Here is a 12,698-nt window from a genome sequence, read left to right on the forward strand (position 1 = left end):
AAAGTACCCAGACACGCTCCCCAGGGCTGGGAGGGGAGGGGAGTTAAGATGATATATTTAAAATAGACAAAGTACCCAGACACGCTCCCCAGGGCTGGGAGGGGAGGGGAGGGGAGTTAAGATGATATATTTAAAATAGACAAAGTACCCAGACACGCTCCCCAGGGCTGGGAGGGGAGGGGAGTTAAGATGATATATTTAAAATAGACAAAGTACCCAGACACGCTCCCCAGGGCTGGGAGGGGAGGGGAGTTAAGATGATATATTTAAAATAGACAAAGTACCCAGACACGCTCCCCAGGGCTGGGAGGGGAGTTAAGATGATATATTTAAAATAGACAAAGTACCCAGACACGCTCCCCAGGGCTGGGAGGGGAGGGGAGTTAAGATGATATATTTAAAATAGACAAAGTACCCAGACACGCTCCCCAGGGCTGGGGTGGGAGGGGAGTTAAGATGATATATTTAAAATAGACAAAGTACCCAGACACGCTCCCCAGGGCTGAGAGGGGAGGGGAGTTAAGATGATATATTTAAAATAGACAAAGTACCCAGACACGCTCCCCAGGGCTGAGAGGGGAGGGGAGTTAAGATGATATATTTAAAATAGACAAAGTACCCAGACACGCTCCCCAGGGCTGGGAGGGGAGTTAAGATGATATATTTAAAATAGACAAAGTACCCAGACACGCTCCCCAGGGCTGAGAGGGGAGGGGAGTTAAGATGATATATTTAAAATAGACAAAGTACCCAGACACGCTCCCCAGGGCTGGGAGGGGAGGGGAGTTAAGATGATATATTTAAAATAGACAAAGTACCCAGACACGCTCCCCAGGGCTGGGGTGGGAGGGGAGTTAAGATGATATATTTAAAATAGACAAAGTACCCAGACACACTCCCCAGGGCTGGGAGGGGAGTTAAGATGATATATTTAAAATAGACAAAGTGCCCAGACACGCTCCCCAGGGCTGGGAGGGGAGGGGAGTTAAGATGATATATTTAAAATAGACAAAGTACCCAGACACGCTCCCCAGGGCTGGGAGGGGAGTTAAGATGATATATTTAAAATAGACAAAGTACCCAGACACACTCCCCAGGGCTGGGAGGGGAGTTAAGATGATATATTTAAAATAGACAAAGTACCCAGACACGCTCCCCAGGGCTGGGGTGGGAGGGGAGTTAAGATGATATATTTAAAATAGACAAAGTGCCCAGACACACTCCCCAGGGCTGGGAGGGGAGGGGAGTTAAGATGATATATTTAAAATAGACAAAGTACCCAGACACGCTCCCCAGGGCTGGGAGGGGAGTTAAGATGATATATTTAAAATAGACAAAGTACCCAGACACACTCCCCAGGGCTGGGAGGGGAGGGGAGTTAAGATGATATATTTAAAATAGACAAAGTACCCAGACACACTCCCCAGGGCTGGGAGGGGAGGGGAGTTAAGATGATATATTTAAAATAGACAAAGTGCCCAGACACACTCCCCAGGGCTGGGAGGGGAGGGGAGTTAAGATGATATATTTAAAATAGACAAAGTACCCAGACACGCTCCCCAGGGCTGGGAGGGGAGGGGAGTTAAGATGATATATTTAAAGTAGACAAAGTACCCAGACACGCTCCCCAGGGCTGGGGTGGGGTGGGAGGGGAGTTAAGATGATATATTTAAAATAGACAAAGTACCCAGACACGCTCCCCAGGGCTGGGAGGGGAGGGGAGTTAAGATGATATATTTAAAATAGACAAAGTACCCAGACATACTCACCAGGGCTGGGAGGGGAGGGGAGGGGAGTTAAGATGAAATATTTCAAATAGACAAAGTACCCAGACACGCTCCCCAGGGCTGAGAGGGGAGGGGAGTTAAGATGATATATTTAAAATAGACAAAGTACCCAGACACGCTCCCCAGGGCTGAGAGGGGAGGGGAGTTAAGATGATATATTTCAAATAGACAAAGTACCCAGACACGCTCCCCAGGGCTGGGAGGGGTGTTAAGATGATATATTTAAAATAGACAAAGTACCCAGACACGCTCCCCAGGGCTGGGAGGGGAGGGGAGTTAAGATGATATATTTCAAATAGACAAAGTACCCAGACACGCTCCCCAGGGCTGGGAGGGGAGGGGAGTTAAGATGATATATTTAAAATAGACAAAGTACCCAGACACGCTCCCCAGGGCTGGGAGGGGAGTTAAGATGATATATTTAAAATAGACAAAGTACCCAGACATACTCACCAGGGCTGGGAGGGGAGTTAAGATGATATATTTTTTGCCGAACAAGCTCTATTTTTGGTGGTACATTCTAATGCTAGATTGTATTTTCAACCAGCAACTGTCAGGAAATAACACTGATATAAATAACATAGAATCATTCTGTCTTCACTGAGCCTTTAAAGAATCCTGCAAGAGTCTGCTGACTTCCACAGGCTACCAGCTTCCTTTTAAGAGGCACTTTTAAGAGGCATTTTCTCAGCTGTCTGTAGTACAGGTATGATTGAAGAATGAAGCAGGTGATAAACATGGGCTTTGCTACACAGGAAGCAGCAGTTGACTACTCCACTGTCAACACTTTGATTCAAACAATAGAACTATTGTTCATCTAATCATTTTGAAAATACCATATCAAAAATACCATATAAGTATCAATAGCTGTTAAAACGATTCAATCCGTTTTCTTTTATCATATTTTGGACCAGTGTGAGACTCTCTCTCTCTCTACTAACCTACCTATTGTTCCTGTACGTACCGCGAGACCATTCTATCCAGGCGCCACCAACCAACCTGTCGTGTAAAGACATTTGACTGCAACCACAGAACACACAACACACGCCCAAGTACCTGAGAGGCGGGGCAGACAGCAGACTGTCAAACCAGCGGGGTTCCCCTGTCATCGCTCGCTTCCGTGACTGACAGGCGCCTGTCCTATCAGTAGATGGCTAGAGGATGCATATCGTTCATTCTAGCGGGAGAGGGATCGGCAGACTTTTGTCTGACTAGCGAATTGAAAAGTCATTTAAGTGGGAAAAGTACCTGGCTGAAAATGACTGTAATCGACTGTATAGCCGACAGCCGGCGCTAGTGGAAAACACTGCACACACCATCTTCTAGAGAAGTTACATACGCCAATTAGCCATTGTTGACATCAGCACTTATGAGCCTTCATTCATTTTTCTCCCACCTCCTTCCGAAGTTGTCTTTTATAGTCCCGTCTCCAGTCCCTTTCCATTTCAGTAAGTGCCTCCCACAGCCATTCAAAGCCCTTTCAGTGGGCCATAAGAAAAGTAGCGAAATGCCTCTTAAAGTGTGGACGTGACACTCCTTGTTTTTCTAGCGAGAAAAGTGATGCATCCGATCACCCACACAAACTTACAGGCACACTCACCCACACGCTCTGACACTCCCTCGCACGCACACACACTCTCTCTCTCACAAACACACACACACTTTCTTTAGCGAGGAACAACGATGTGATGCATCAAAAAAGTTAATCCCAAAAACGCTCCTTAACAACAAGGCCCTAGTGGCACAGATAGAGTTGTTTTGGAGAGAATTCAGACTGACTCCTGAGTGTTTTATGTCTGTTGTCATGGAGATCAGCAAGCGGGGGATAGAGAGAGAGATAAAAGGTAAGAAGCCAGGGAGGATTATTTTTCTCCTGTGGATTCCCTGGTGTTTCAGGAAGTACAAAGGGAACAGGAAGTGTTCTTCTTCTGTGGTTTTGTCTTGTGTTTGAAAGAAGCAGCCAGCTCTGGTAGCTGACAGGGGGAAAGACGCAACCCTGAACTTTGTTGTGCGTCCGAGAGAGAGATGGAAGACAAGACGTGGGTACTGAGACAGTTTACCAGGGTGATATGACGGGGCAGTGTATCTGCTCGTCGTTTTCTGTATGTGGGGGAGAATATTAAATCAAAGATGCTCCTCGCACACACGCATGTACACACTCTTTTTCTTCTCTCTCTCTCTCTCTCTCTCTCTCTCTCTCTCTCTCACTCACTCACTCACACATACACACACACACACACACACACACCCTCCCACTCACTTCCACTCCATCTCCCATTCTGCAGTCGTTCCCAGCAAGCCACCATTTCTATAATCTTCTCTGTTTTTCTCTCCCCTCCTCTCCTACTCCCTCCATTTCTTCACAGCAAACGGCCCGTCCTACGTTCTTCGCCAGGAAGTTTGAAGCCAGTGTTAACCAGGAGATAGTGAACCAACTGGATGGCTACCTGTTTGGACCTATGCCCCAGGGGACCCCTGGCCTCCAGGCCTACTGGGAGAGTGCGTTTGACGAGGCGGATGGGGTCGCAACCCTGAGTGACACGCAGCTCACACTCTACCATGCGTTTGCTCGTCTGGGCCTGGCCAGGGCGGCAGCATCGCTTCAAGGAGATCCTAAGGATGACAGCTGCAGGTTAGTAAGCAGTCCAGTCCAGGTCACACACTGAACACATGTACACAGAGTAAAAATACTTCCGTAGTTCTTTTGGGGATCTGTACTGTACTTTACTATTCATATTTTTGACTACTTTTACTTTTACTTCACTACATTCCTAAAGAAAAGGATCTACTTTTTACTCCATACATTTTCCCTGACACCCAACAGTACTCGTTACATGATGAATGCTTAGCAGGACAGGAAAATGGTCTAATTCACGCACTTATCAAGAGAACATCTCTGGTCGTCCCTACTGCCTCTGATCTTGTGGACTCACTGAACACATGCTTCGATGTCTGAATTGGAGTGTGCCCCTGGCTATCCTTAAGTACATTGTTAAAAACTAGACAATGTGGCCAGCTGCTTTGCTTAATATAAGGAATTTGAAATGATTTATACTTTTAATTATTTTGATACTTAAGTACATTTTAGCAATTCATTTACTTTTGATACTTAAGTATATTTAAAACCAAATACTTTTACTCAGGCATATAACATGCTAACATGCACACGCACTGACACACACACACACTGACACACACACACACACGCACTGACACACACACACACACTGACACACACACACACACACACGCACTGACACACACACACACTGACACACACACACACACACTGACACACACATGCACACGCACTGACACACACATGCACACGCACTGACACACACATGCACACGCACTGACACACACACACACACGCACTGACACACACACACACTGACACACACACGCACTGACACACACACGCACTGACACACACACACACACACACACACACACACTGACACACACACACACACTGACACACACACACACACACACTGACACACACACACACACACGTACACAAAAATAGTAGTATACACGCACGGAACATGAATGCACACACACCGCAGCAGTCATTCACAGCATCTTGACTGTGACACATCTCATTGTTTGAGTGAAATTCAACCCTCTGTCAGAAACCTTTGTATCCTTCCTCATCTAATAAAATACACATCTGGTGTCAGAAGGCATCACATGTCAACACTATCCGTATAGCATAGAGGTCGACCGATTAATTAGGGCCGATTTCAAGTTTTCATAACAATCGGAAATCGGTATTTTTGGGTGCTTATCTGGCCGTTTTTTTTATTTTTAACCTTTATTTACAGTTTTTTTCGATTGCTAAACGACAGTGGGCACAACTGGAGTCACATGTGCAAAACTCTAACTACAGTCTGCACTACCAACAGTCAGCTGAGCTAAACAGTTCACATCACCTGCAAAACTCATTACAAGCAACACAACTCTTAACACATGGCTCAAAACACGCTCAGTGCAGCCAAACACTATGCACAACCCTCACTGTGATAACACACACTGTCACTCAGAACACACTGAGAGTAAAAACACTAGCATCAAACAACAATACAGAAAATACAAACTTTTCATCTTTACAGTTTGAACAATTTCAGTGACTTCATACAAAGTAATATTTTCTTCAAAGAAAAGAGTGACATTCTTTCACATGATTTATTAAAATTTTTAGAACATAACAATTCTTTAAGGTAAATGAAAATTAGCAGTTTGCTTCAATAGTCTGTAGTAATTTACGGAATTACAGTAATGAGAAAAAGGTAGAAACTAAAAGTACATACTGTAATTCGAACAAATAATTGAGGGGCTAATCCTGCCTCTCTCTAGCATCAGGCCACAGGTTTTCTTCAACATCTAATGTTTTCCCTTGCCATGCACCTGGGGAAGAACCTTCTGGAGTGCCTTATCCATCCCTGGCAGTCCTCTGGACTCATGTCCTCACATCCGGCACGCATGGATTCCAAAAGAGACATTTGGTCATGTGGGTGGTGACCAAACACTTTCCACCTCCAGGCAGAGAAAAACTCCTCTATTGGGTTGAGGAAGGGTGAATATGCAGGCAGGTACAAAACCATAAATCTGTGATTTGCTGCAAACCAATCTGTGACAGCTGCAGAGTGGTGAAAAGCAACGTTATCGCAAACTATGACAACAACTTGGGGGTTTCTTACTGGCTCCCCTGTTCTGCTGGCACTAGCTGAGCATAGAGCTGTTCTAGGAAAGATATACGCCTTTCTGTGTTGTATGGGCCAATGAGTGGTGTGTTGAGAAGCAAACCATCATTGGCCATTGCAGCACACATGGTGATATTTCCCCCCCTTTGGCCTGGAACCTCCACAGTGGCCCTTTGACCTATAACATTCCTTCCTCTGCGCCGTGTTTTGGCAAGGTTAAATCCAGCTTCATCGATAAATACAAATGAACGTGGTCTTTCCAGTGCTTCCACCTCCATTACGCTCTGAAAAACAGTAAGTGCACAGTTTTACTGTAGAAATGTTAGTGTTTTTTTTACTGTAAATATTTTGTATAGCTGTGTACGTAACCTCAGACGTCTTACCTGGACTTATTGGTATCTTTGCTCTTTTACCCGTTCACTGTTTCTCTCGAACGGTACAGTGTATAACTGTTTCATTGTAACTTGGTGTTTCTTTAGGACTCAAGCAATAGTTGTTGTGCTGACAGAATTAATTTTTTCAACTATATCATTATCAGCCAGCACTCTATCTTGAATCTCCCACAGTTTTATTGCATTGTTGACAACAACCATGTCAACAATAGCATTTTCCTGCGCATCTGAAAATATTTTTCCTCTTCCCCCTGTTGGGGGCAGCCTTTGGGTCCTGTTGTAAAAATATATTTTACAGTCAAACTTACTGTAATATATATCTGTGTAAATATTCTATAATTGCAATACAAAATAGATTCCTGTAATGTTTTCATTTACTGTAAGGATGTAACTCTCACCTGTTTGTATGATGGAAAATTTGCATTACAGATGCCACTGTGGATCTTTGCAGATTGGGTTGCACCCTCAACCCTGCCTCTTTCAATGAGAGACCATGGTTCACGACATGGTCTATAAGTGTAGCCCTTATTTCATCTGAAATAACAGCTCTTTGTCTTCTTTGTCTTCCTCCACGCATCCGCCCTCTCCCTGCCACCCTTCTCCCTCCACGAACCCATCTTCCTTGTTCCATTTCCAAAATGAGTCTTTCTGAGCTCTACCTATATATACTGTAATATGTGTGTGTGTTCACTAACAAGTCTAAAACAAGACACCTGCTTAGCCTTTCAGCTGAAATTGCAATCAGCAGTGTTTGAAAGGCACAAGGCTGAAATCTATTCCGTTTTGAATGTGTGGTTCACAGTTTTGACAGCAGTGTGTTAGCATTTGAACAAAGTGCTGTAAATCCACAGTGTTGTGCAGGTTGTGGTTAAAGTCATGGGATAAGTGTGTAGAGTTTTGAAAACTGTGTTCAAGCAATGAAAAACGAACTAGAGTTTGGTCCACATGAACTGCTGCTGTGCAGACTGTAGTTAGAGTTTTGCACATGTGACTCCAGTTGTGTCCACTGTCGTTTAGCAATAAAAAAAAACTGTAACTAGACAAGTCAGTGAAGATCACATTCTTATTTACAATGACGGCCTAGGAACAGTGGGTTAACTGCCTCGTTCAGGGGCAGAATGACAGATTTTTACCTTGTCAGCTCAGGGATTCAATCTTGCAACCTTACAGTTAACTAGTCCAACGCTCTAACCACCTGATTACATTGAACTCCACAGGCAGCCTGCCTGTTACGCGAATGCAGTAAGCCAGGGTAAGTTGCTAGCTAGCATTAAACTTATCTTATAAAAAACAATCAATCATAATCACTAGTTAACTACACATGGTTGATGATATTACTAGTTTTTCTAGCGTGTCCTGCGTTGCATATAATCGATGCGGTGCGTATTCGTGAAATAGGACTGTCGTTGCTCTCCAACGTGTACCTAACCATAAACATCAATGCCTTTCTTAAAATCAATACACAGAAGTACATCATTTTTAAACCTGCATATTTAGCTCAAAGAAATCCAGGTTAGCAGGCAATATTAACCAGGTGAAATTGTGTCACTTCTCTTGCGTTCATTGCACACAGAGTCGGGGTATATGCAACAGTTTGGGCCGCCTAATTTGCCAGAAATTTACGTAATTATGACATAACATTGAAGGTTGTGCAACCTAACAGGAATATTTAGACTAATGGATGCCACCCGTTAGATGAAATACGGAAGGTGTACTGTATATAGGTCGTGGATGGATACCACCCGTTAGGTGAAATACGGAAGGTGTACTGTATATAGGTTGTGGATGGATACCACCCGTTAGATGAAATACGGAAGGTGTACTGTATATAGGTCGTGGATGGATACCACCCGTTGGATGAAATACGGAAGGTGTACTGTATATAGGTTGTGGATGGATACCACCCGTTAGATGAAATACGGAAGGTGTACTGTATATAGGTCGTGGATGGATACCACCCGTTAGATGAAATACGGAAGGTGTACTGTATATAGGTCGTGGATGGATACCACCCGTTAGATGAAATACAGAAGGTGTACTGTATATAGGTCGTGGATGGATACCACCCGTTAGATGAAATACGGAAGGTGTACTGTATATAGGTCGTGGATGGATACCACCCGTTAGATGAAATACGGAAGGTGTACTGTATATAGGTCGTGGATGGATACCACCCGTTAGATGAAATACGGAAGGTGTACTGTATATAGGTCGTGGATGGATACCACCCGTTAGATGAAATACGGAAGGTGTACTGTATATAGGTCGTGGATGGATACCACCCGTTAGATGAAATACGGAAGGTGTACTGTATATAGGTCGTGGATGGATACCACCCGTTGGATGAAATACGGAAGGTGTACTGTATATAGGTTGTGGATGGATACCACCCGTTGGATGAAATACGGAAGGTGTACTGTATATGTGGATGGTGCTGCTCCATGTCCCTCGAGACCCGTACCATTTCTGTGTCACTAGAATTACGATTGGTGTGATAAGATGTGGGACCCATAGCAGCTGTATATGCTGGGACTGTTAGTTCAGTAATGAGGCCTACTGTTGACACATTTACCAATGTAGATTTACACCGGTGTTACGATCCATTTGCGATCCATAGCATCCAGCTTCCTGGATCAGGAGATGTGTCAGCTGGTTCTTTTATGTCTTTTGTCTCCATACAGTTACTTCCATGGCCGTTGTTATGACACATTTGGGATCCCTGTCATCGATGGATGCTAAAACAGGAAGCCAGATGGAAGCCAACGTGTCTTTTTGTCTTAGTTAACTGTTACTGTATTGTAATACCACAGTTGCAACACGTTTGGGACCAGCAGCACCTGCGGTAGCTAGAATATGAAACCTGCGTTAGCTGAGTCTCAGGGCCAATGTACAGGTAACTCCCAAAATAAAGGAAACACCAACATAAAGTACTTTAATAGTTGCCAGAACAGATCCAATGCACCTTGGCATAGATTCTATAAGTGTCTGGAAGTCTGTTGGATGGATGCGACACCATTCTGGTGGAATTGTCCGTGTTCCAACCAACGTGAGATGTACTATACGCCCATGTTACTGCTGCTGGCAGCTTGTATTATCAGTCTGTTTCAGATCCAGTATAGTTCCACATAAGCAGGCTGGATAGCAGGCAGGCAGGCAGGTAGTTCTGCATTGTGGGTAGCTGCATGGGTCTCTGGGTATAGAGTCAAGATGAGAGGAAGCATGTTTCCACCTAGCTGCACACACACACCCGATGTCTATCGTTTAACTACAGCTGTTTCTACTCATGCCTCTGCCTGTAAATTGGGAAGGAAGGGAAACGAGGTTCTGTGTGTGAGGGCATCTGTGAGTATACGTGTCAGTCTGCAAATCTCTAATTGTGGGATCATGTGAGAAAAGCATTTGCTGCGAGGAAACAAGCAATTTTCAGTCTTTCACACTAACATATCCACACCCAACTGTCACACATGCTCGCATGCACACACACGCACACACACACACACACACACACACACACACACACACACACACACACACACACACACACACACACACACACACACACACTGGGCAATGTTTGGGGCCATGAGAGGCTATGTTTGTAGAGCTTACAGTGTGTGTATGAGACAGCAGGGTGGGGTTGGGCTGCCATGGGGGGATGGAGAGAAGGAGAGACAGAGGAGAGGAGAGGGGGATTTCTGTCTTTTCACAGCCTGCTGTGACTCCAGTAGGGAAGGGCTGAATGGAGGCTCTTTGTATCTGCAGTCTCTCTCTCTCTCTCTAACTCTCTCACTCTCCCTGTCTCTACCTCTCTCTCTCCCCCCATCTCTCCCCATTCACTCTATGCTCTCACTTTCACCTACTCTCTTTCTCGCTCTCTCGCTCTCTCACTCTCTCTTTCTCTCACTCCCTTCTCTCTCTCACACTCTCTCTTCTCTCTCTCACTCCCTTCTCTCTCTCACTCTCTCATCTCTCTCTCACTCTCTCATCTCTCTCTCACTCCCTTCTCTCTCTCGTTCTCTTTCTCCCTCTGCCCCTTTCTCTCTTTCTGCCTCTCTCTTTCTTCCTTTCTCTCTTTCTGCCTCTCTCTTTCTTCCGTTCTCTCTTTCTGCCTCTCTCTTTCTTCCTTTCTCTCTTTCTGCCTCTTTCTTCCTTTCTCTCTTTCTGCCTCTCTCTTTCTTCCTTTCTCTCTACCTCTACCTCTCTTTTTATCTCTATCTCTCTCTCTTTCTCTAGCTCCTTTTGCCTCTCTCTCCCTCTACCTCACTTTCTCTCTCTCTCTCTAGCACACACACACAGACACACACACACACAGACACACACCCAGACACACAACTGTCAAAGACGTCAACGTCATGCATCCCCAAGAGTCAATGTATATTTCAAATTGTGAGTACTTCAGTCCCACCCTATAGGTCTGTAATAAATAACTGAGTAACTGACTCAGTCTCAGAGAGTGGGGAAACCTTTATTATTACTGCTAGGGGCCATTGTACACATCTCTGTCAATCTCTGTCTGTGTCCCAAACGGCACCCTATTCCCTATATAGTGGGAACGAGGGAGGGAGGGAGGAGAGAGGGATAGAGAGAGAAGGGTATGGAGTGCTCTCCGTGAGCTGGTGTAAATATTTGCTGTTCTGCTTGTCAGGGTAGCTAGTGCTGTCGGGCTGGGACGGGCACACACACACAGCGCTGTCAGGCAGACTGACTCCTGGTTCTACTATTGGAATACTGATGAGAAGGCTGGTGGGCACATACACATACGAGAGAGAGAGAGAGAGAGAGAGAGAGAGAGAGAGAGAGAGAGAGAGAGAGAAACACAAACACACCCTGTTTATTTTCCCAGTAGTCTCTGCTCTGCTCTCAGTGCCAGCCTTCTGCCACATGTACAGAATCAGAAAAAACACTCACTCCACACACACACACACACAGCCCCCAGAACAATATAGCTGTCAGGACTAGCCTGGACTGGCAAGCTGATTGTAACATCAAGCTGACTTCTTAATGGTGTCCCAGACCAGTTCAACTTTATTAGTGTATGTGTGTGGAGGGTGTGTGTATGTTTTGACCTCTGCTGACTTTGTTTTAGACCAGCAGTTTTCAACCTGTGGTCCGAGGACTACCTGCTCCGCACATTATTTAGTATTTGTAAAAAAATAAAAAATAAAATGTTTGTTGTTGTTGTAGTTATTGATTTGGTCATCCCCGGAATGGCAAAGGTTGGGAACCGCTGTATTAGACAATATGTGTGTTACGAATTGGTGTGTCATGGTTATCGTCAGAGGCATCGGGCTGTGACTAACTTAATATATTACTGCCAATATACCCAATGACTTTATTGGTCTGGTCCGGGGCAGGCTACAACTACAGTTTGGTCTCAGTCAGTCTGTCCATTCCTAGCCTTAATAATAGTCTCCATAGCAACAGATGTTTTATAGGTCATTGAATTAATGCCTCTTCCCTTCACACAATCACAGAAAGAACAGCACATCCCCCTAACCTTTACTTTAGCGTCTGAGACATTAGCAAGGCCCCGCTAGTGAACTTTAGCATCTAAAAACATTAGCATTTGTAAGCAGTCTCCAGTAATTGTTCAATAGATGAATCTAGATACTCTCATCTTACACCATTGCCCTTTTAAACAGCACTGGTACCATATCAAGTTCACTAATGGGAATCTCAATGGGTCTGTCTGTTGGGTTACCATTGGTGTTGCCAGGTAAAACCCTGATAAAGTAGCCTGGTCCCAGATTTGTTTGTGTTGTTGTCAACACCATTGCTGTCTCGGTCAAAATGACTGACAGTTGGCATCA

At 44.7% G+C, this 12,698-nt stretch overlaps 1 protein-coding gene across 1 annotated transcript in view; it reads left to right on the forward strand.

Annotated features, from left to right (window-relative positions):
* Window positions 1–12,698, forward strand: part of LOC135524505 (xylosyltransferase 1-like) — a 150,770-nt gene that overhangs the window by 116,597 nt on the left and 21,475 nt on the right. The window contains exon 8 of the mRNA XM_064952096.1: window positions 4,154–4,419. Coding sequence (XP_064808168.1) covers window positions 4,154–4,419 — 266 coding nt within the window. The remainder of the gene's footprint in view (window positions 1–4,153; window positions 4,420–12,698) is intronic.

The sequence above is a fragment of the Oncorhynchus masou genome, chromosome 4 (assembly GCF_036934945.1).
Source record: "Oncorhynchus masou masou isolate Uvic2021 chromosome 4, UVic_Omas_1.1, whole genome shotgun sequence".
Lineage (NCBI taxonomy): Eukaryota > Metazoa > Chordata > Actinopteri > Salmoniformes > Salmonidae > Oncorhynchus > Oncorhynchus masou.